This window comes from Gopherus flavomarginatus, chromosome 3 (assembly GCF_025201925.1).
Source record: "Gopherus flavomarginatus isolate rGopFla2 chromosome 3, rGopFla2.mat.asm, whole genome shotgun sequence".
Lineage (NCBI taxonomy): Eukaryota > Metazoa > Chordata > Testudines > Testudinidae > Gopherus > Gopherus flavomarginatus.
This window is the reverse complement of record NC_066619.1, coordinates 34,475,053-34,500,477: the sequence shown is the minus strand read 5'-3', so window position 1 is coordinate 34,500,477 and position 25,425 is coordinate 34,475,053. Positions and strand designations below refer to the sequence as shown.

The following is a 25,425-nucleotide window of genomic DNA, read 5'->3' as shown; positions in this document are numbered from 1 at the left end:
ACACTTGTGATCTCCAGACCATAGCAGTTTGGGAACCTTTACTATAGATCACTGGCATTATCTTTTATTTCCAGATTAGCTAAAGAGCCTTCTAAACTTAATTGGTAAAAATGACAACATAACCATCTGTCTGACATAAACCTGCTGCTAACTCTAGTGGTTTAACTCTTCCAGAAGATCTAAGAATTATTTCAAGAACTTCTGTTTTCACTTCAAATTATGTCAAAAGGGTAGGTATCCTACACAAGCACTGCACAGATTCTTGGCAACATAACATAAAGAGACCAATTTTAAACAAGGTTTTAAGAAGCCAGAAGCAATAATATGCCTGCCCTTTTATGTACAAACGGGTAGGCGTCTACCATTTATATACACAAGCATTGTAACGATGTTCTCAAATGTACATGGATAAAGCCACTGCTCACTGACACTTTGGTGCAAAATGTCCAGTTCTTAGTTCTGTCCCACACTAGATAGTTTCCCAAGCAAATGGTATCTATTATTGCCTGACAATGTAGCTGCTTTTAACATCACACAAGAAGACCAACAGTTAAAGTGACACTAATCAAAACTTCGGTCTTTAGAGGTCATCAAATCCTTGGTTTTTCAAAGGACAAAACCAAATGATCAACTAATCAGGCACATTTCTTATTGCAAAGAGGGTCTATTCCCTTTTGCAACTGCTCCATGTACAAGTTTGCTTAGCGAAGTCATAAATGGTGTACTGCACTAGTTTCTATTAATTCACACATTCTATTTCCTCCATTTGACATTTGCTAGGATCTGGGACAGAGTCCCTCCTGACCTTCCACTAGGACTGCTGTGAGGGGGATCCAAGCCTATATGCTCTGAATCCTCTGGGATGCATTAAGCTTTCGGAGCCTCAACAAAGCTCAGCCACTGCCTCATGTTAAGATCCCTAGGCACATTCTCAGGGCACAGACTTCTATCTGACACTCCCCTCTGAGAGTTAGGATCTGCTGTCCAGTTGCCTAGTCCCTCTGAGTGGAGCACTGATACTTCAAACTTCCCAGTACTTAAACACACCTCTCTTTCAAACTCCACCTCAAACTCTAAACTTTTGGTTTGGAGTTTAATTCTCTCAAGAGAATGCAGTAGTTTGTGAAGGATATACAGAAAAACTTTGCAAGGTCTAACAGTTTTATGTTGTTTTATACTTATGTAAAGCAAAGGACAGTACAAATCATACAAAACAACAAATGCTAAACAATGTGATTGCCTCAATTTCCTCATCACTCTAGGGCATTCTTTGAGCCCGCGGTTCGAGCCCATTGGATTGTCCAGTCAGAGGCCATCTGGGCTCAGGAAAGCAGTCAGGGCCCCCTGTACCATGACATTTCTACATGCTGGATGCTCTCTCCCACCTTGACTGTAGAACTGACCCTGAGATCAGCTTCTATCCTTTTAAAACCTTCAGCTTCATGTCAGGTGACACTCTGGACAGTGCCCCCATATCAGCATGAACCCCCGTCAGATGATTGCTGCTGAGGTGACTTCCCCCCGTTAAGCCAGTTTTTCTGGGAAAGGAACCGGTCTTATTCAAAGTGAATAAATTTCCAGTGACTAGATAATTCCACCAGCCTTTGTCATTTTCAACCCACCTTGGAGGCAAACAAATCATGGAGACAGAAAAAGGCTACATATTCAAAATGAAGTTTGCAGCCTGACAGACACACAGTGTACATAATCTAACATGGAACATATCAGTTGTACAGATATAGCCCCAATTCACCACAGACATAACAAGTAGTATTTTTTTTCCATTCTTACTATGATGTGAGAATCACTCTTATGTCAATCAGCAACCAAGTGGAAAGATACAGAACCACTCAAACATTAACAAGTTAAAGCAGCAAAGAGTCCTGTGGCACCTCATAGACTAACAGACATTCTGGAGCATGAGCTTCCGTGGGTGAATACCCACTTCGTCGGATGCAATGTATTCACCCACGAAAGCTCATGCTCCAAAATGTCTGTTAGTCTATAAGGAGCCACAGGACTCTTTGCTGCTTTTACAGATCCAGACTAACATGGCTACCCCTCTGATAATTAACAAGTTAGACACTTAAATTCAGAAATATTGTTTGACATGCATAATAAGATCCACTGCCTATATTATGAGCCCTCAGCTAGGATTAAGCTATCTAAGTCCTTGCTTATTTTGATTTGCTTCAACTTATCTTAACTCCTACTGAGCTTTTCATATTGAAAAGTGCGCAGTCCTTAAATCCTGTTGGATGTCTTTTTTTGGATTAAATTTTAAATGCTGATTCTAATTGTAATATGTAGTTTGTTTAAAATTTAATTTTACAACATTTTTTGAATTGTCTTATCACGTGATAGAGGTTCAGCTTCTCCTTTTCACCTGCGCAGGAAGTGAGGGTGCCCATTAGGGAGTCATTTCAAATTTCCTAATCCTAACCAAGCAGTAGCTCTAATTTACACCATTGGTGTAAGGTCCCACAGCAACCTTATACCTGTGGAAAATAAGGCATTGCAGCGCTCCTCATTCCCAACATGACCACTTTCCCTCTTTACATCAGGGAAGTAGGAACCAACTCTGCTGATACCATCACCATCTGAGAGTTCTGCTGTTAAGGAGAACTCTCTGCTGATCGTTCCTGGCTAGTTTAAATCCACTTTGTGCCATTCAAGATCAAGAAGTGCCAAGTGGAGTTACCAGACTTGAGCTTTGCCTCAGATTTGTTAAATACAGAAAAACATGTTACATTTTATAAATATTTTAGCTAAATTTTGCAAGAAAATTAAGGCATTTGGCCTAAAAACACTAGTCTTGAAAATGTGTTATTTTTAATCAGATTTTAAGATTCAACTAACTGATTTTAGGTGATACTAAGAAGACTATGTATTAACAAATGCATAGTAACACAACTCCATTTCTTTTTTTGCATTTAAATACACAACCAAAAAATTTAAAAACTTACACATTTGGGAAGACTGATACAGACACTGAAGTAAGAGAGACTTATCTAAAAAAATTAAGGAAAATGTAAAGAAGCCATGTTTAGAAGAGGTCAAATTACTGTGCTTGCCTGGCTGGTACACAGAATGACCACATGCAGAATATTCATACTCCTCTGATCTAATCAATAAGGTAAGACTGTAAAGAATTCTGTAAGAATTCACTGAAAAAACAAATTGCTACTTAACCACTATGTGGGAGACATCCGACTGATCTTTTAGCACTGCCTTTTGGTCAATGGTTGGAGGTATGTTGAAGAAAATTTGATATTTCGAAAAGGGAAAATTGAATCATAATAGGAAGACAGAGGAAAGCCTGAAATCAAACCCCATGTCTCATACATCATATAATATTAGGGTCTTGAAAACACTTATGAAAAAGCATGTATTCTGATCAAGCGTAAAGGGAGTTTTAAGAAGACCAATCCTGAATAACAGCAGGTACTAGAACAAATAAAATTCAAAACAGAACCCTTGAATACGCAGAACAGAAAGTTGCTCTTGGGAACCTTGCATAGAAAGGGACAAAGCAGAAATAACCTAAGAAAAAGCTAGACAAAGGATGTGAATCTGAAACACAATTATACATTAAATCAATGTAACTCACCAAGCAGTATTTATTGCACATGAGCTCAAAAGCTCCAGGATGGTGCATTTTATATTCTAAAAGTAAAATAAATATATAGCTAGAAATATATTATGATTAAGAAGTAGATTCAAAACAAACTATGGTATTTTTTCATGTAGGATATAGATGTTATGATATAACATTATTAGTAAACATCAAGTTTATAGATCTAAAAATTCTCTCTCTCTCTCTCTCCATATATATATCTGTTTGTAAAACAACTTTCGTGAAGTCTGTGTATTACAATTACAATAGTGCATGACTAACTTGGTTTTGGAGGAGAAGCAAGTCCCCCATATAAAAGTAGCTACATTCTTAGACAATACTTGCACATCATAATTTCTCCTCTGTCTTCAAAATTAGGTTAAATGATAAAAACAGAAAAATGAGTTTGAGATAGGTGAAAGGAAAACTGTTCTAGTCTAATCTAAACTACAGAAACTGTTATTTTAAAATAGAAAAAAAATGCAAAGTGTGAAAATGAAAACATTCAGAAGTATAGCAGGTATAAGCAGTTATGATGAAGAGTCGATGTATAATGTAATATATATCCCAATTTACATGGACTAACTGAATTTGCTTTTCTGCTAGAGAAGATTGTATTTTAGGTATACAGGTATTGCTCATAGGGAGTGTGCCCAAAAAAATACTAAAAAAAAATTAACATTGTTTGATCTTTAACTACCGAGTATCATATATCAAAGCCAACTAGTACAGAAGATCACCTGTCTTTGGAAATTGAACTCATGACCTTGTAAGTACTAAATACTTCATTAAAAAGGAAATAAGCACTTTCGTCAGAATGGCTCAGCACACTAAGAATGAAGCAATCCAAGATCAACTCTAAATTACTATAGTAGCTGTCACAGAACATGTGATGTAAAAAGGACAAGATTGTGGATATTAATTTCTTTAGCAATGGGATCATTTATAAAATGTTCCACTGATGTCAAGTGACGGAATTGCTTTTCACTATTGCGATCTGTTGTAGTATAACTTCTGATCAGCAATGTGGTGTGTAACTGGAAAAGGGTATTATGCACTACTCCCTAAACCAGAAGACACATGTCTGGAAATTAATCTCTGATCATAATCCTGAGTTGGCAGATTGTCAGTGCAATAGTGGAAACTTGGATGTTAGAGGGGAAACATTTACTTAATTTAATTTATATCAATTGATTTGGGGATTATCTATTTTTGGAAAGGGTCTTGAGAAATGGGGAGAAAGCTGAAGGTGGAGGGAATTTCAATTAAAACATAGGTGATCTAAGTTTGCTATGTCTGTTTTCTGAATGTCAAACTTCTCCCCTCATACACATACATACATACATACATTCAGGCCACATCAGTAGTAACTGTAAATAAAAAACTGTGCTCAGTGCTCTCTTTGTAGTAAAAAGAACAAAAGTCCCAGGGTTTAATGCCAACACTGCAAGGAATGAAAGAAACTCAAGTTCCACAACTAGAGCCTTACAAATCTGTGAATATCTGCTTTATATCTGCACCCGTGAATATCCACAGACCATTTTTGCAGATTGCATGCAGATTTTGTATCCACGCAGGGCTCTATCCATAACCCACCTCTGCAGTAGGAAAGTCTGTGCTCCTTTTCTGGTATAAAACGTATCCTGAATTGTATAAAATTAAACAAAAAACAATAAAAAAAACTAGAAACTTTACATAAATTTTAGGTTATACTACATTACTGCATGTCTAGCCTTTCCTCTTGATGTTGCCTCCCTTTTCATTTCATTGAGCATTTATAGTAACATGCACTGTATTGATAGGTCTGGAGATAACACAAGATAGTGAGGGCCACAAAAGCTGGCTTGTAAATTTGTGCATCTTATTCTTGCCTTCCATATCCCCAGAATAGTCCCATTTAAAAACCATACAGCTAACTGTGTGTGAAATAATCTTCTAAAATGTTATTGAGAAAACTTCTTGATTTAACATTTTCAGTCCGCAAGTGAAGCCAACATATCTGTTTGGCTAGAGAGCCACAATTGCAAAGACTGCGCTCTCTCTCTCTCTCTCACACACACACACAGCGTTTCACTTTGAAATACTTCAATGAAAGGAAGAAATGCACTGCATTCTGGAAGTAGTAACTAAATGAAACTTACCATTTCGCAGACTTGTCTCCAGTCAGAGTTCACTCTAGACATGACAGTGAGATTATCAAGCTAATAGACCCCCTTGAAATCCTGTCCCATTTCATTCTTATTCCATCTCCTTTGTCCTGCTTTTCTCCTCCAACCTTTGGCTTCCATCCTGACCTATAGCTTTTGTCCTCAATTCCACTCCAATCTTATTTCTCTGTCACTATTCCCACCATAATTATCCACCTTGCTGCTTACTTATCACATTTGATTTTAAGTCTTATTATGAATTTGTGGATTTGTTTCCAGCTCTAATATGTTCAGCTGCTGCAGACCTGCATTTTACAGTACTGAGAGTGGAACAACCATCATGACACTTTAGTATGCTTCATTTAGTGTTGCATCCAGACAACACGCACAATGGTGCAATCCCACATCCAGGAATTAACATTAACTGAACATCCAAAAAAAGTCAGGTTGTGTTGTAAATATCATTAGAGTTCTTAAGACAGAATTTGGCCAGACTACAGTAGTCAATAGTTCCAGTTGGACTTCTGGTGGAACATTAGGGTTTGCAGCATATTTGCTTTTGATCTTTAACCTCATTACACTGTATCAGTAAGATTTAAAACCTCTCAGAGATGACACAGAATATAAAAAGTATTACATCTTTCTTTACGAAGAGTCTAATCACATTGCTCTTTTGTTGTGGACAAAACTGTGAAATAATTAACTTCTATCATGCACATTTTCCTTTGGCTTGAAACAAATGACCAATTGCAATGCAAGTTACCTCCTGCTAGGGTCTCCTATTATCGTTTTACAGAGTGTTACGTCAAACATCTAGATACAACAAACTTTCTAGGACACATTTGAAAATAATCATTATGTAAAACTAATTTAGAAAACAAGCCTGATATATATAGCGGAGAACATTATATAATGTAAATATCTACTCTCTTGGGACAATAATACTTTAGACAGATGAGGGATACATTACTGTATGTTATTAGCACATAAGGTGATTTTACTGTAGTTTATTTTGAGACAAATTAAACTATATTTTCACTCCACCTTTTTCCTCTCCAGACTTCATGTATCTTAATTTCCCCTTCTTATTTTCTATGTATAGCTAATTTCTGTACTTGCTCTTCTGCTTAATCTAGAGTACTGAGAAAGACACATTTAAAAAAAAAAAAACCCAAATAGTTTACTTTTCTATAATTTTCTTATGGTCTCCTGTTCTCTTAGTTACTGCATTATTCCCTACCTCCACCCCAGTTTATTTTTCTTTATATTTTTTCTTTTCCCTCTGTTGTAGTCTCTCTCTATGCTCTTGCCTTTTGAGCAGCTATTAGCTCCTTAAAAGGACTACCTGCTAATGCTGACTAGTTTCTAAAGTGGAATAAACCCCTAAGGCAAAACTAGTGCTCAGGATGCAAAGCTTACTCTTACTATAAATTCCAATTCAAAACACAGGCAACAATATTGAGAGTATAACCTGTCGCTTCTCATTTTCAACACAATCACATCTACATTTAGACAAAACATCACTATTGTGAAATTGCACTTCAGACAATTTTCAGAGCGCATATAAAGATTCCTTGAATGCATCACAGTAGTGTCAGACTACTGCAGGAAAAAGCTCTACGCTGTTGTTTTAAAAAAGGATTACAAAAAAAATAAGTCACTCATTTTTCACCGCATTAGGCCTTCAAATATCTAAATAGAATGCCTTATTTCATTACTATAATCATGTACAGTCTCTCAATTATGTTGTTTTAATGTCTCCCAAAGAGCTTCTGTGCACGAAGTATCAAAGATTAAAAGATCTACTTAAATGTCAATTAAAACCTAATATTTATTTACATTAATACAAATTTTATCATTAGCATTTTGTGGGAGGCTTTTTACTTTGTTAGACTGATATTAAGATGGCAACTGGGAAAAGTATACAAATATTAAGGAGCATAAATTTCATGAAAGATATGCCTTCAAATATTTATTTAAAAGTAAACTGTAAATTTAGAGTCAAATTTTTAAAATAGTGAATTATAGTTCAGTATGAAAATAAACTTCTATATTACTAGTCCAGTCTTACAAACAGCTGCAAGAAACGTTTGCCCACACGAATTCTGTGGCTGCCTACAGTCTGTCTAGCACAGTCAAAAATTAATTTACTTTCCCTATATCAGTTGCAGGTCTAGGGAAGATTCAGACAGCAATAAATCACAGCAGCTGGAGGTGGCTTGTTATCAAAATAGTATCTAAATATACCATATTGACCAGCAAGGAACAATGTCACCTTGAATACATAATAGATCAATTTATACATATTTTTAGTTTAAAGAGAGACCTCTCAGGTCCCTAAGTATATCTGACATGAACTTTAGTTCTAATTTTAAAATTTGAATATATGTTAAGAAGGTGAAATTCATTTTTGACCTTATCTCCTGCTAGATTGACCTATTTTTTTAGTTACAGAAGACTATATATGACACTTCTGGGCAACCTTGAGATACACGTTTGTAAAGTAGTTAGATTTAAGTTCTTACAAGAAGATGACAATGAACCTCATTATAGAAACAAAACATTTAACCGTGTGACAGTGCCTTGCTTTCACTTAATTGAACTAAAAAACTTTTTTAAAAAATTGAAATTCCTCACATTTTTGTAACAGGATGAAAGTAACGTAAACGCAGACAATTCTTAAAGAAAATGTTTATATCACCACAGGACTCAATCAAATCTACTAAGAATGCTAGATAAAATGGGGCAGAGAGTAAAGGCACTGCACAGATTTCACTCAGTAGTCTATACTAATATAGGTTTAAGCTTCCCTATAAAAGTATATAAAGCTTCTCAGGATTACGGTAAACATGGTTTTTCATTCCCACAACCCGGTCAATAATAGGAAAGTTAACAGTACGTGCAAAAGTTGATTCCCCCCCTCCCCCACACATACACGTTAAAATATGGAGTCTAAATGAAAATTGTTAATTTTTAGTTTCTAAAGTACCAGCAATGCACAGAAAAGCACTGTAAGGAAGCTATTTCGGCATACAAATGATCTGAATATCAAAAATAAGTGAAACAGCTACGAACAGGATTAAGTCTTTCCTTCATCCACATACATAAATAGTATAAGTAAGAAAGAACCCATTTCTTTAATATTTCCACAAATTTATGCTATGTAAAACCCTGTTTTGAAGCTTACTTAAATAAATGGGAAAGTTTTAAGGTTTAGAACATGGAAGTAGTACCATACTAACTGCCTTATCTGTAGTACAAATTATGTATACAGAGGCAACATGATAGCTGTTTTCAAATAATTTAGGGGACAGCCAAGGAGTTAAATTTTTAACACTTTAGCACAGCCTTGTCCTACTCTCATATCTTCTTAACATATTGAGGTGACAGTCATGAGAGAGTACACAGGTATTAACACAATCACAGTTATCACATTGGTTTGCTTTTATTTCCAATAAAAATAAAAGTTTTAGATACTCATCCACAGCCTGTTCTGTCTCATGCTGCGACGAGCCATAAAAAGCATCCTAAAGAGGTAGCAAGCACTGTTTTGTTTCTCACACATTTTACATTTAATTATCCAGAATTTCCATTAAAAGTTATTTTGGGCCATACCAATTCTGATGCTAACCTTACTTGGAAAATGATCGCTTTGGAGGCAACAGTTCCTACCAGTCACAGAAAACAAGCAGCACCCAAAAAGCTGTCTTTTTGGCTTTTCTGATTACATATTGAGGTAAATATTGTCTGGAGTTGAAATCTGCAGTGGAAAACTGTGACTCCACAGTTGACTTGAGTTATAATGCCCAAGGTCACAGGAGACATCTACTGAAGGTCATTTTTGTAACCCAAAAGGCAATATTTTTCCCACTATAAACTAAAAACTTGGTGTCTTTTCCCCCTCTAAGGATATTTAGGGAGACAAAAAGGTGCAACTAGATGTAATGAAAAGTAGTTAAGAACAGGAAATTTAGCCTGAAAACAATGAGATCTCTTTCTGGCCAGATTTATCAGTCTGTGAAATAGTTCCTCCAAAAAAATGATAGAAGCCCCAATACTATAGTAATTTAAGATCTAGCATACAGAGAGCACTAGAAAATAGACTGTTTGGAAAAATTTGTACTACCAAGGAAGTAAAATAGATGACATAAAAGGTGTTCTACCATCACCCTAACTTCTATCATCAGGGCCCTGCATATGCCAATTCCCCTGAAAGTATTTGGAAATTTGCCCAATGGCAGCAGAATTCTAGGTTTTGGCTGCTGAATTTATTATTTTAGTGAAGATATAAGCTCAACATTTTGTTCTCCCTATTCCTGGGTCAGGACACAGGTACAGTTTCTTCTTTCCATGCAGCTTTTACCACAAGAGGGAATGAATTACATAAGTAGAGCATTCTCACACCCTTACTGCCCATAAAAGCGGAAGCCAAAAAGCAGGACAATAGCTCTCCTGGCTCATCAGGACCAAGATGTGTACTATGGGAGAGAACATGGAAGTTGCAGGGCCAAGCCAATGTGCTGAAGGTCTCAGTCAGAGCTCTGTCTCACATAGGATGCAAATATGCAGGGGTGGATAAAGCAATCTGGAGTCCTGAGAACACCACTACATGGGGCCTTGCATGGCTCCCTCACACACCAGAGCATCACTCATCCTCCATCTGGAGTGGCAAGAGCCCCCCTCCTCTCTTACAGAGTTTGTAGTATGCGTCTCATCCAGTCTCCAGCACTTCAATTTTAATCCAGTCACTAACTTGTGTGGCACTGTGTATCTTTATTTTCTCAACTGCAACGGAAGATAGCTACTTGACCTTCAGAAGAGAGTTGAGGATTAAAGTTTATGTAATGTTATGAAAATATAAAGTGTTTATTATTAGTCTCAGACAATGCCAAATGGAAAGAATGTTAGTCACAGACACCCCTACAGACACACTAACAACTACAACAGATATACCCATAGTGTTAAACAAATCCGCGGGGGGGGGGGGGGGGGGTCACTACTAACTTTGGCCATGGCTACACCGGTGCTTTACAGCGCTGCAACTTTCTAGCTCAGGGGTGTGAAAAAAACACCCCCCTGAGCGCTGCAAGATACAGCGCTGTAAAGCATCAGTGTAAACAGTGCCACAGCGCTGTAAGCGCGGCTCCCAGCGCTGCAAGCTAAACCTCATGAGGATGTGGAGTACGTGCAGTGCTGGGAGAGCTCTCTCCCAGTGCTGGTGCTGCGACTACACTCACACTTCAAAGCGCTCCCGCGGCAGCCCTTTGAAGTTTCGAGTGCAGCCATACCCTAAATCTGCTGTTCCTGCTATGTCCTCTGACAAAAGAACAATTTTAAAAGAATCTCTCCTGAAGAACAGTATTCTAACAATCTTATTTAAATAAAAATATAACTTCTGATATGTCTTTTGCATTATTGACACAGCAGATATTTTCAAAGCCTATATCTACATTTGCATTAAGAAAGGCTTCCCGGTGCTCACTCTAAATCTGATGATGGTATATCTTCTCTAAGATGCTGTACCTGAAACAGGTTAGCAATTGTCATACACTAATATTAGATGCAGCTGTGTACTTCCTGCAACATCCTAGCCATTCCCAAATTGAAAAATCTCAGCTATGGTAAATGACCCAATACGCCTTTCCAATATTCTTCCACCTATTAGTTAAAGAGAAAAAATTGTAAAAACCAAGATAGCCACAGGTTCTTGAATTCATTTAATACTAGATATAACTATCTCCTCAAAGTCCCAATTATGGAGAAATTTAAATAATCCATCAATAACCAGGTGGGGGAGGGATAGCTCAGTGGTTTGAGCATTAGCCTGCTAAACCCAGGCTTGTGAGTTCAATCCTTGAGGGGGCCATTTAGGTAACTGGGGTAAAAATCTGTCTGGGGATTGGTCCCGCTTTGAGCAGGGGGTTGGACTAGATGACCTCCTGAGGTACCTTCCAATCCTGATATTATGTGATTCTATGATATCAAGAGAACATGAGTAATTAATATGATTCATCTGCCAACTGGCAGAGAATGACACGTCAATTGATTGCTTATTACTAGTTATTTGTATTCTGGTATAGGTCTTCACTGTGCTAGGCACTGTATAAATACTATTCTCTCTTTGCATAAACTATCAATGACTCTGGTCCCCAAGATCTGCTTTACAATCACAATATCAAACATTCAACTGCAAGATATGCATAGGTGTATCTCAGGCACAGTTCTGGGTGTGCTGAGGTGAGCCACTAGTGAGAAAACAAACATTTTTCTTGCTGTTGTTGTGGGGGTTTTTTTAACATATATATAAAAATCCATATTTTAAAAGAGAAATTGGAATAAATATTTGTCCTATGATTTATAGTGACCTTTTGAGTATTACCTTCAGAGTCAAAATATTGTTACAAATCCACTATGCCATAGTTAAGAAAAAAACGACATCACTGCTTGTAGAACTTCAGTATATAGTGATTTGTTTGACATTGTAGTTATTCCAAACAACTGGAGAAGCACAAACTAACACACACTATTTTAAGAGGTGTGCCAACATGACTGTAGTACAAACAAGAAAGCAACCAAAACTTCATTAAACACAAAAGAGTGGGGGAAAAAAAATCTGTTTTCCAAATGAAAAAATAAAATTTGGCACAGAAGTTTATATATCTGAAAGGAAGCATGTCTTAACAGAATTGAGAGCACAGAATTTGGAGCTAGGCAATGTGAGTTATTTTGCTACTGACTCACTCTGTGACCTTGGCCAAACCAATAAACAAATCTGGTCCAAATTTTCATATTTGGACACCTAAACCCACACAAATTACTGCAACTCTGACATTATAATAAAAAAGGCTGACAAATGAGGTGCTGTAGTCATCATGAATCGGTCAGAGTATGAATAACAGGCTGCTAGGCAACTCTCTGACACCACATTGTACAGGCCATTACCCTCTGATATCACCGAGGGGTTCCAAAAGCAACTACAGCATCTGCTCAAGAAACTCCCTGAAGAAGCACAGGAACAAATCTACACAGACACACCCCTAGGGCCCTGACCAGGGGTATTCTATCATCTACCCAAGATCCATAAACATGGGAATTCTGGATGCCCCGTCATCTCAGGCATTGGCACCCTGACAGCAGGATTGTCTGGCTATGTAGACTCCCTCCTCAGGCCCTATGCTAGCACTCCCAGCTATCTCTGAGACACCACTGACTTCCTGGGGAAACTACAATCCATTGGTGATCTTCCAGAAAACGCCATCCTAGCCACTATTGATGCAGAAGCCCTCTACACCAACATTCCACACAAAGATGGACTACAAGCCATCGGGAACAGTATCCCCAATAATAATGTCACGGCAAACCTGTGGCTGAACTTTGTGACTTTGTCCTCACTCACAACTATTTCAGATTTGGGGATGATTTATACCTTCAAGTCAGAAGCACTGCTATGGGTACCCACATGGCCACAAAGTATGCCAACAAATGGATGACTTAGAACAACGCTTCCTCAGCTCTCATCCCCTAGCACTCCTACTCTACTTGTGCTACATTTATGACCCCTGGGAAGGAGGCCCTTGAGGAATTCCACCATGATTTCAACAATTTCCATCCCACCATGGACCTCAGCCAGTCCACACAAGAGATCCACTTCCTGGTCACTACAGTGCAAATATGTGATGGTCACATAAACATTACCCTATACCAGAAACCTGCTGACTGCTACACTTACCTACATGCCTCTAGCTTTCATCCACACTACATCACACAATCCATTGTCTATAGCCAACCCATAAGATATAACGGCATTTGCTTCAGTCCCTCAGACAAACACCTACAGGATCTCTATCAAGTGTTCTTAAAATACTCACCTGGGGAAGTGAAGAAACAGACTGACAGAGCCAGAAGGGTACCCAGAAGTCATAATGTAAAGGTACAAATATATATATCAAGAAGTTATTAAAAGGAGAACCAAGACAACAGGCAGGCCGAGGGGAATGTAGTGTCCAGAAACTCATTAAAAGAAACCAGTACTGGCCAATCCTGTACGCAGGACAAACCTTCTCATTTACTTTAATAAAAAGTTTTAGTTATACAAGGAGCGAATGATCAAGACTTAAGAGAACTCTTGCCACCCTCAGACTCTGAAGATTTTGGCAAATCCTGCTACATTATTTCTATATCTAATTAAATAGACAAAAGTTGCATCCAGCTACAAGACAGAAAAGTCCTTGTATGAATATCAGGTGAAGTCTGAAACTCCTATCTTCATCTCTTGAGAGAGAGAGAGGAAGCAAAACCAAAGCATTTCAACTAGAATAAGAAAATCCTAGAAAAAATTTAGTTTAGATGTAGTCTCTGTAGATTTTTCTTCCAAGCCCTCAAAAAATTTTATCTTATGACAATTTCAATACAAGACATCAAGAAGACTGAGGCCTATGCAAATTATTATCATTTTGTTAAAAGCAGCAAAGTTTAAGAGTTGAGATATAACACCTTAAAATCAAGCGCATTATGAAGGTGTACTGACACTATCATCATAATTCAGTATCTTTTGGACACACTGTCTTCTTCAGGTGGGATGTGTGTCAAAATACCAGGACCCTGATCCTGAAAGTTGCTGTATATGGGAACATGGGTGCACTCATGCAGAGCTCATTGAAGGATTCGAATGCAGCTGCTGTTAAAATTCTGACAGCGAAGATATTTTTGATACCACTATTTGGGTGGCATTTGACTGCAATGCTACAATTTCAATTAAGAAATGCTATTATTTCAATTAAGAAATGCTATTTTTAGGAGGTTCTGCGACTGTACACCTACACATACTCTTATGTAAAAAGGGAAGATCGGGTAAAACAGCAGAGTAAAATTTTCACAACTACCACTACTAAAGCGTAAGTTCTTCCCAGCATGGCCGGATTTAGAGGCAGGAGACTGCCTGGGGTGCCGGGCTTGGGGGACACCGGTTCAGGTTCCTATTTTTGCTGTTAGCAACAAAAGGGAAAATAGAATGTTCCAAGTAAAATGTTTCAGGTATTCCGTACGTAGATTGATTTTCGCTAACGTCCTAGAATGTTCTGGACCTTCGTAGAATCTTGTGGAACTTTCCAAAATTTCTGAGAACTACATTTTCCAAAAACATCCTAGAATGTTGTCAGCCATCCCCTCATGGGTATATAAGGGGCGGGGCATTGCCAGTCAGTCTTATATGACAGGGATTAATTATGTATCAAAATCGTGAAATTGGCTGCAAATAAAATTAAAAAAAAAGGCATTCAAAAGTTTAACAAATGGAAGGGGAACATGCTGAAGACACTACTCACCTGCGACGTCATTTGCTCTAGGGCAGGCCCTGCTTCCAGCATCACTTTTCTGGGCTCCTGAGGAATTTTTATGTAATTTGCTCCAATAAGCTTCTCACATGCATTATACTTATTCTACTTAAGTGCGATTTGATTTAAACAAATGGAAAGGTTTTTAAAAAAAACTCAACAGAAAATGGTCACAACTTGGTATCTATGAAGCTAGATGCCCTAATTTCAATTTATTTGTGAAGAATTATGGGGGTCCTGAATCTTCTGGGACTCTGACACCCTGTGTTCTGCTTGGTCTAAAAAAACAGAGATAAAAAAACATGAATGCTGTTTCAGGCTGAACTCAGAATTTCCTTGATTATGGGTGTCAATCTTAAAATCATTCAGAATCAGGCCTTGATCCTCCAATTCACTGTGCACCAGTCAACTGCTGTGCCCATGAAGAGCCCCAGAAATGTAAGGAGGCTCTGTGTGCACATAGCAATCCATGGTCAGGCAACAAACTGTGTACCGTAAAGTATTACGAACCCTGAACTCCTCACAGAATAAAGGTCCTATTTTCCTTTTTCACTTATATGACTCCCCCCACCATTACAACAGTAATTGAGTGCCTCACGTCTGCAGAACACCTGAGAGGTAGAAAAGTACTATTATGCTGATAGGAGACTAAGAAACAAAGAGACCAAGTGACTTGCCCAAGGTAACATACAAGAAGTTAAAGGCAGCGAAGAGAATTGAACCTGGGACTCCCAGTCCCAGACAGTGCACTATCCACCATTCTTCTTCTTAAGTATAAACAAAGGTCATTTTGCATAGTTAAATAAAAACCTCAAGTATTTAGCATTAAAAAAAAAGCTTTTTTAGTGCTCTCTTTATTTTAGAATCTCTTCCTAGGTGTAATTTTAACTCATGTTTCACCTTTGTGCATAAGAAGGTATTAATAACTCAAGTTTTTGTTAATAGATTCTAAAGAATTTCACAACAGATGCAGGAATAATTTTACACAGTGCTCAACTGCTGTCACCTCAAGGAGGAGGACATCAACTAAAAGGACAATCAGAGCACCAAAACAACAGAGAAAGTTAACATGATCAAGGACACTCATCCAAAAAAGACCATAGATCCCTGATGTTCCACAGAGGCTCTTCTTGTTTTTGAGATACACCTGGGGAGAAACCTCCCTCGCAGCGAGGCGCACGGAACTCATTTTCTCCCCTGAAGCAGAAGAAAGGGCCCCAAGATAAGAAACTTTGGTCAGAGGAAGTGCCCAGGTGAACAGCCGCTCTATTTGATCTGTAACACCAGAAGGGTGAACTAAAGCAAAAGCACAGCAGGAGGGCAGGGGAATCATACCGGGGCGCAGAATAAGGAACACCACCACGCTCTGTCTTCCTCACAGTTCGGCAGGCGGCCCTCGCCCGCGGAAATTGGCCTGTATTTCAGCAGCGCCGAGCAAAGCCCAGGTGGCAGAAGCGCTGAGGCCAGGCCCCTGGCAAGCACGGCTGCGGGCTGCGGCCTCCGGCCCGGGGAGGGAGGAACGGGAAAGGCCCCGGGAACCCCTCCCCAGTGCAGGGGCTGCGAGCGCCGCTCACACTGAGCCCCACGGGGGTGTTCGCTCTCCCCGGCGGGGACGGAGCTTGGGCCGGAGCAGGCGCCCCGCTGACAACAACAGGCCGCAGGGTCCGCGGCCGGAGGCCGTCATACCCCGCCCTCCGGGCCGGGAGGGGTGTCCAGGGCCCCCGTTACCTGGCCGGAGTCAGGCAGGCAGCGAACGCGCCTCTCCCCCTCGCAAGCTGCCTCCGAGCCGCTGACATTGACAACGCCGCCGCCATGCTGGTGGTGCCAGAACCGCTGCGAAACGGCGGCCTCCCAGGGCCAAAACTTCTCCGCCCAAAGAGGAAACGCGAAGGCGCCAATCATCAGCTACCTCCCAACAAGCGGGGGATGTCGGGAGGGGGAGAGGGAATGGCAAAGAGGGCGGGGAGGGGAGGGAGATCAGGCAGGGAGATGCCTGGATCTTTCCGAGTTTTTACATCCAAGCCCCTAAATTGTAAAATAAAAAAGTCTAGGTATTCTCGGTGTTTCAAAATATCCCAGACCCTGACAAAGTGTGGTGCAAATGCACTACAAATTGTTGCAAATTGGCACCTAGGAATTTTTGGGCCTATTCCTCTCCTGATTATATGTCATAAACAGAGAACAAAAGAATGCTCCTCTTGCACAAACAATCCAGACCCTGATGCATCTGGAAGCAACATCATTACAAATATCCCGATTTAGCACCTGGATCCTGCCAGATACAGCTAAATTTTGGCTACAAACCCATTTTACCATCTAAATGTAGTAGATGTGCAGCTTTTCCTAGTCAACTAAAATAATCCATATTCCAACATGTTGACAGGGGTGCAGGAACAATTTTTATAGTGGGAGTGCTGAAAGTCATTGAACAAAACTATATAAACCTTGCATATGATGGAAACCACTTCAAGTTAGGGGGTGCTACCGAAACCCCAGCAGCCCTAGTTCCAGCACCTATGCATGTTGTAGTTCACTTTCTACAATGAATGACATTAGAACCACTAATATCTCTTAAAGGTGGAGTGAATTTTTTTACTTCATCACAGTAACCAGGGAGGTAAATTAAGCTACTGACATGTATATGTTGTAGCCAAGAACATAGTATGTTGATAAAGATATAGAAGAATTCCTGTAAAGGAAAACTCAAATGCAGTTGGTTAGTAATAATACTGTTTGGGTCTTCCTGCCAAAACCAGGTGACCCTTGACAGATTCAGTTGCTGGATACATGTTTGTGTGGTTCTGCGGTACCATCGTATACTGAGATCTGAATTATTCGGAAGGGCTACAGGGAATTATTTAGATGGTAAAAATGGTCCATACTGCCAAAAAGCTAACAAGACCAGGAAGATATGGGTGACAAATTAGAATTTTTGCAGATTTCTTGTACCAGAATGTGATGTGTACTGATTTTTTTTGGTGAAATAGTAGGGACAACACTTGTTCTCAAAATTGACGATACAACTGGGTTTGTGGCCAGCATTTGGCAGGTTCTGAAATGACCCAGATGCCAAATCCAAGTTTTTGTAGTGCTAATTTACTGGGGCATACTAGTGTTTAGATCTGTAAGGTGCAGCCGGAGCAGCTAAAGCTAAAGATCTATTTAGTGGAACTTTGAAGATTGGAACCAAAAACTGGCAGGGCCCAGGTGCTAGATTCAAACTCTTTGGGACTATTGTATTGGGATCTGTTGGGGTCTGGGTATTTTATTTTGTTGTTGAGGGAGTAGGAGCAGGAGCAGCCACACTTGTTCTCTTTTTAAACAATGGACTTCTTGAGGAGAGACCCACAACTGGACAGATCTATCATACTGGGTTGCAGTGCTATCATACTGGGACGTGCTGGGTACATATTTTTTTTTCCCCCATAGGAGTTGATTCTACATTTGTGCAGTAGAATTAGGAGGGATGAAACCAAAAATTGAGGAGCCAGATCCAGGGTTCTGTGACCCTGTCATGCCAGGATGTGTACTAATTTTATTGGCGCAGTAGGAGCAGCTATACGTGTTCTCTGTTTAGGAATTATAATTTAAGAGATGGTTGTCAAAAATTGGCTGGATCCAGTAATATGCTAGAGTCAGATCCAGGGTTTTGCAATGCTGTTGCACTGATTGAGGTATTAAGGTTAGAGCTAGTCAAACAAAATTTCATAATTTTTTTTTTGCATTGCTTCAGTCGACTGATTGATCCATAGCAAATCCTTAACTTAGGTCTGGGCTGTACACAGAAGTTGCACCTGCTTAATTAAAGATATGATATTGTACTGATTTAGTTAAATTGGTTCCGTTTATTGTGGACACTCTTACATCATTTTCAAACAGGTTTACCTTGGTTTAGCTGATGATGTGTATCCACACATAAAGTTGCACCACTTTAACTAAACCTGTGCAACATCATTCCTTTAGTTAAACTGATGCAACTTCTATGTGCAGTCCAGACCTAAGTTAACTACTTAGAAAATGTATGTGTTTCATGCATCCAAAAAGAGAATTCAGCTAAAGTCTTTATTTTTGAGACAGCAGCAAAACAGGAATTACTTTGGGAACGTCCACACTCTAATGAAGACTTGAACATTTCATTTATAATGCTGGCTACAGGCTAGTCTATTATCACAGTTGCACTATGGAAAACAATCTGTCAAGACTGAAACAGTCTGCGTGGCAGCACTAATTGTGCTGAGTAATGTTTATCTTCATGGTACCTATTGTTTTCTATAAAGATTTAGGGTAATATTTTCTCTTTAAAAATGCGTGAGCAAGTCCAATTGATTTCATTGGTTGTTGCACACATGTTGTAAGTACTCAAGAAGAATATTTAACTTTTTATTATTATTCTTTTTCTGTAGGAATAAGATTCATACAGATGGTTTTACCCTGCTTCCAAGTAGATCAGTCTGACACAGAGAATTCATTGATGCAGATAGATAACAGAGTAACCAGTGTAAAGCTAAATTCTAGGGATGTTCCTAAATTATTATTATTTAATATTTGTGCTGTGCAATGTGCAAACATGTAGGAAGACATAGCCCCTGTCTCGAAGAGCTCACCACCTAAAGAGACAAAGAACAGAAGAAGACTAGGGGGGGAAGGATACAACATACAAGTAAACCAATCACAGTGATGACAGTTAATGTGCAATATTAGCTCTGTTTTTCTTTGTTTGTTCTATTACTTTTATATATGGAAACTGTAGTTTAAGTGGCCATCCTGACTTAGGCCCTGATCCTGCAAACATTAAAGCATATGAGAAGTCCCAACGTAATGGGTCTACTCACATGTGAAAAGTTACTCACATGCATAAGTATTTGAGGGTTTGGGGCTTTCCTTTGAAAGACTGGCTTCTTTGGTCCCATTTGTAGCCAGAAAGCTTTATCTCACTGATGAAACGTCAGCCACAATTCTACTTGCAGTTTTTTTGCAAGTGTTTGCAGTGGAGGAAAGTCTTTTCCCCTGTTGTAAACCCTTCTAAAGTGTGCGTGCCAAGATACTATGTAATGGAGGATTTTGCTTCAGAAGCCAATTTCTATCTTAAAAGATCAGTGAATATAAAAATGTGGGGTGTGGGAGGATATGGTGTATCTAAGTGCAATCCTCAAATGGTAGCCAGGTTGGTGGGGAAAGGGACAGTTTTCTTCAAGTCTGTTTGATTGCATGTGACATTTACAATAGAGCTGGAGTTGTCTGGTTTTAATTTTTTCCCTTTTGTAGGGGTCTTCAATGAAACACCACAGCTCATACAGGAGGGGAAAAAATTAAAACCAGGCAATCTCAGCTCCATTCTAAGTTTAACATGCAAACAGACTTACAGAAAAACTCCCTTTATCCCCTGCACGTCCATCCTTGTGAACTAAAAATTAAAAACAAAAGCAACCTCCCTCTCCACACACTTTTTGTACCCACTGCTCTCAAGTGATACATTGACATGTGACCCAAAATATTTTTAACTGTTGCCCTGCAGGCCGCCAAGGAATCCCAACTGACCCACTACCATCAGAGTGAGTGATAGGAGGCTGCTGGGATGGCAGCTCACTTCACTTAGGCTTGTATAGCTGCCATCCTGAGAAATCTCACCATCCACTACTGGCGCAAGTGACATAACCCACAGGGCTTTAAAAATCCCTTTCAGGCGGATATTGCTGCCATGGTGAAGAAAGAACTCCTTCCACACACACCATCTCAGTGAGTGACGTCAGGCCACTGGGATTTACAATAGAAACCCTCAGGCTTGTCTAGCTTGCCAATGCTGAGAAATTGCTTTTATTGTTTGACGTCAGCAGAGATCAGTTAATCTTTTTTGTATTGTTTATTTGGGCAAGGGCGCACAACTTTAACATCTGTGGGGTAATTTCTGCTTCTTCTTCTTTACTTGAAGCAGGAGGCAAAGCAGAGTTTAGTCTGAATTTTTATAGCCATCTGTTTTCTCATATTTTTGGAAGATTTTGGTTCCCTGACTGAGCCATTTTGGATGTCTCAGAGCAACAAAAGGAGAGCAATTCATATTGGTTCTAGTGCTGTAAGCAGTCCAGGTCAGAAACACCTTGATAGATAATGCTATCTGATCACCATCTTTTCTGAGAAGAAACCCTTGCCTGGTTCTTCATTTGAAATTGAGACTTCAGGAAGTGTTTCTATCCGATATTGAAAAAAACTGCTATTTGATTAGAGCCTTGCCTACCAATTTTCAGTCCCAAATTAAATGGAACCTCTTCAGTTCATCCATCTTTAGAATCTCTGCTGATCCGCTTAAGAATATATTGTCAAAACTAAACTTGGCCAGTGAGGTCACAAGGGGTTTGGGACAAAGGGCATTGGTTGTAAGAGAACACAGTTTGATATGAAAGAGAGGGATTCTGAGTTCTTGAATAAAATAATATTATTACAAACACAGTGCCATAAAAGCAGATTTTTCTATATCACTATATCATATAAAGTAGATGTAAATAAATAATAAAAAAATGTTGAGTATTTAGAAAATAAATAACAGAAAAGACTCCCTGATTAACTAATCATTTATTTAAATTTATACACTGATCATATCTTTGCACAAGTTTTTGTTTGTCTAGTTTATATCACTGGATGTTCACCCTTACACTGCTTTGAGCCTTACTGAGCCATGTAAACACGTTTTAGAGCCAGGATGCAGCACAAAGTAGCCTCAATGCACTAGAGTATCTGGCCAATATGTCAAATGTTTCCTATCAGTTGTTTCAATATGTTCTTAACTTTTTTGACTCGACATATCTCCGACATGGCTTGGACTGCAAACTGCAGATTTGATTTATTTGACTGGTCTTGCTGAGAGAAATGGCATTAATGATTTTGGAGGGATTAATAGAAGAATAATAAAGATATATAACATAAAACACTTGTAATGCAGTGGCCATACCACACACAAAGGTAGGTGGAGAAAAAGTGAGCTAGGGTCTTATTAGAGCAGATATATAGGAACATCGGAATTACTATATTAGGTCAGACTCAGGGTCTATCTATTTTAGCATCCTGGCTCCAGTAGTGGCTGGCACCAAATGCTTCAGAGGAAAGTTAAAGAAACCTCAGAATAGGCAGGTGTTGGATATTTTGTTCCGAGCATGAAGGTCTCATCCTACTCTGTTATTTAAGATGGGAAACAGTAGGTTTCATCTCCCTTCCAATATATTTTTGTAGCATTAGCTATTATAACTCTAGATATTCTTATTATTCATATAAATGTCCAATCTATCTTTGAATCTTGCTAAGTTCTTGGCTTCAACAACATCCAGTGGCAGTGAGTTCCACAGTCTAATTATTGGTGGAAAATATTTCCTCTTCTGAGTTTTGAATATGTCATCTTTCAGTTTCATAGGAAGGGGAGAAATATCAAGGCTCATTGTCTCTCTCCACCCCAACCCAACCAAACTCAGAAATAGGATCATGAACTGAGAAACTGACAATCTTGCTGCACTGCTTACAAGAGATGTTTTAAGATGGATGTGTTTGCTTTCTCTCTTGGTTAAGCAAGCCATCTGTTGCAAGCTATTTTGCTCCTTCTTGTGGATCAAGCTGAAGAAAGTGCCAGTTTTCATTCCCCACTTGAATGCAGCAAAATGCAGCTTCATCCTCAGCTGCTCACACCATCAGCATGTCCCCAACATATCTCCTACACTGGGGTGCCTTGGAAAAGGGCGGTGCATAACAGTTTAGGGTTCCCACATGCAAGAGAAATCCCCAGCTACCTATCTAGATGAAAGGGAGTTTGTAGTGTGGGCTAGGATTTGGACCAATGTATCTAGGAGTACTGGAAATAACACATTTAGATGTGACAGGCCCCTATTTGCCAGTCCCAAATATTTAAAAGTCTGGAGTCAGGGTCCACAATTTCATGAGACTAGTTTTAAAAGCTTGATATTTTTTAAATTGATAAATGTCTAGGTTCATTTTATTAGCCTTCTTCCTTTGGAGCCTTTAGGGTGCACTTACACGTTGCAGGTTGAAGCTTTTCTTCACAGCCATGAGGGCTGGAAACTTTTTTTATGTTAATGAAAACTGATATTTTCTCCTAATCACATGCCTCCAGAAGCTGGAATTTAAGTAAATCATGAAATATTGTGATAGCTGGCAACTCTGCAACATCTCCTATGTAGAAAAGTGGGGTGCATCTCCCACTCAGCTTGGACTTCTGAGGGAAAGAAGGTCATAAGCGAAATACCTTGGCAATCCCACATTTGGAGAACTCCTTGCATTTGGCTGTGCTTTTGATTCCCTATCCTGCCACTCGGGGACTGTAAGCGCTAACATTCTGGCGGCTTCCTTCATGCATTGGTATGCTGGATGGGGAAAAGGCCACCCATGCCTCTTCACCTTCCTGATGTACCCAAGCAGGGGCAATCAGAATGTTTTACTAAAATCCAGCCTCACATATTTTAAAAGATAACAGTGACTTTCACCAGATTAACTGCATTTGAAGTTGCAGTCTGTGTTTGTGGTGTCACAATTAGTTTTTGCAAAGAGAATTATGATGTCACAAAGAGACTAGGACTCCTGTAGGACAATGGTTGATAAATTCTTGAAGAACAGAAGTACTGTTTTCATGCAACTATCCCTAGTACTGAAAGAAAAAGAAAAATATATCAAAAATCTTATTTGTGAACTGAATATTTTCTAAATAAAATTTACAAAGTTTCTAATGAGAAGTTTGCAGAGCTTCAGTAAGGAAACATTAAAAGAAATCTGGTTTTGCTCCATACATTGGTAACAGAATACTTAAACCTTACCAAAAAATAGCCCGAAGGTCAGGTTTCATGCTATATGAATATATTTCATGCATTTGGAATCTTGCCAAGAATAGTTTAATTTGCACATCACACTTTTCCCAAGATTTGTTATTCATTGCTTTTGTAAATCAGTGCTTGTGATTTGTTTATTTGGAATTAATCTTCCAATTTTTGCCCCTTCTCAGACCCTCTTTAGATTTTTGTAGCCTCTCTTCTTACTGGTCAAAAATCTTGTATTAAAAAATATCCAGGTGAGATTGCTAATTTCATGAATGTTAAATAGGAGGCTTGTGTTCTATCACTTTCCCATGTATCTGAAAAATCAACTATGAAGGATGTAAATCTTGAGAGAGTAGGACCCTCACCTGTTTATTAAATGGTCAATAAAATGTGTACTTCCCAAAATTCTTAAGATTATGTTAAAGGATATTTTAAGATCATCTTTACAGGATTTTGTTTTTAAAAGGCTATAGTTAAAATCATATTTAGTTGTATTGCAGGTGTTTGCTCACAGTGTCATTTATGATGTAATTTCTACACTTTTTTCCTCCAAGTGATATTCTGTAACCTGTATTTAATTCATCACAAAAATGAAGATCAGAAAAAAGTGAACTACTCACTCATGCACTTCAGTGTAGTCTCTCTCTCTGCAGGCCTGAAATCTGTTTTGTAATTAAACTGAATCATGTATTAGCATAAAAAGTTACTGATGGGATTATCATTCTAGTAGCTATGCAGTTTCTCTCACAGGTAGGTTTGCGAATGTGGTATACAAAACAATATAAAAATGGAGTGAAATGACTACTTATTCTATTTAAGTTTATGTGAAATTACTTTGGAACACTAAATTGTCATTATTTCTATACAGTAAAAATGTTCTTACTTCTGGAGCCTAAAGATTAAATTAATACCAAAATCAGTCATTAAATTCCTCAAATCAAGTGATGAGTTACAGCTCACTATTGCAACAGTTGTGGATAGGGTGACCAGACAGCAAATGTAAAAAATAGGGACGCGAGTGTGTGGAGGGGGGCGTAATAGAGGCCTATATAAGAAAAAGACCCAAAAATTAGGACTGTCCCTATAAAATCGGGACTTCTGGTCACCCTAGTTGGGGAGAATAGGATGGAGCTATCCCATGCCACTAAAAGGCTTAGCATATTAATAGCCCTTTGACACTATCAGTCATTCAACTGCAGGATTCTATCATACAGAAGAATAGACTACTCACTGGCAACATGAAGCACTGGCAAAGCAAAAGTAACATTACTTCCCTGTTAAATGAAAGTGAACTATTGTTTTGAGATATATCATATATGAAAACAGTTGCCTACTTAGGGTAACTTTCTGTTACATTTTGCTTAACTAAGATATTTTATCAAATTTAATTTCAACAAATACATTAGTATTGCAACACAACTACAACCATTTAAACTCACATTTAATCTGAAACAGAAAATGAAAGATCCATATACATCTTCTTTTTTCCAGATCAGTATGTCAGGGCATTCTATGTGAGTTCA

The 25,425-nt window shown here is 38.7% G+C and overlaps 1 protein-coding gene across 2 annotated transcripts in view; it reads right to left on the bottom strand.

Annotated features, from left to right (window-relative positions):
• NDUFS4 (NADH:ubiquinone oxidoreductase subunit S4) overlaps nucleotides 1–17,012 on the bottom strand; it is a 55,859-nt gene extending 38,847 nt beyond the window's left edge. Inside the window, exon 1 of one of the 2 annotated variants that reach the window (XM_050947170.1) lies at nucleotides 16,824–17,012. In XM_050947170.1, coding sequence (XP_050803127.1) covers nucleotides 16,824–16,997 — 174 coding nt within the window. In that variant the 5' untranslated portion in view covers nucleotides 16,998–17,012. The remainder of the gene's footprint in view (nucleotides 1–16,823) is intronic. The other variant, XM_050947171.1, reaches the window with a different exon arrangement.
• Nucleotides 17,013–25,425: the final 8,413 nt, after the last annotated feature.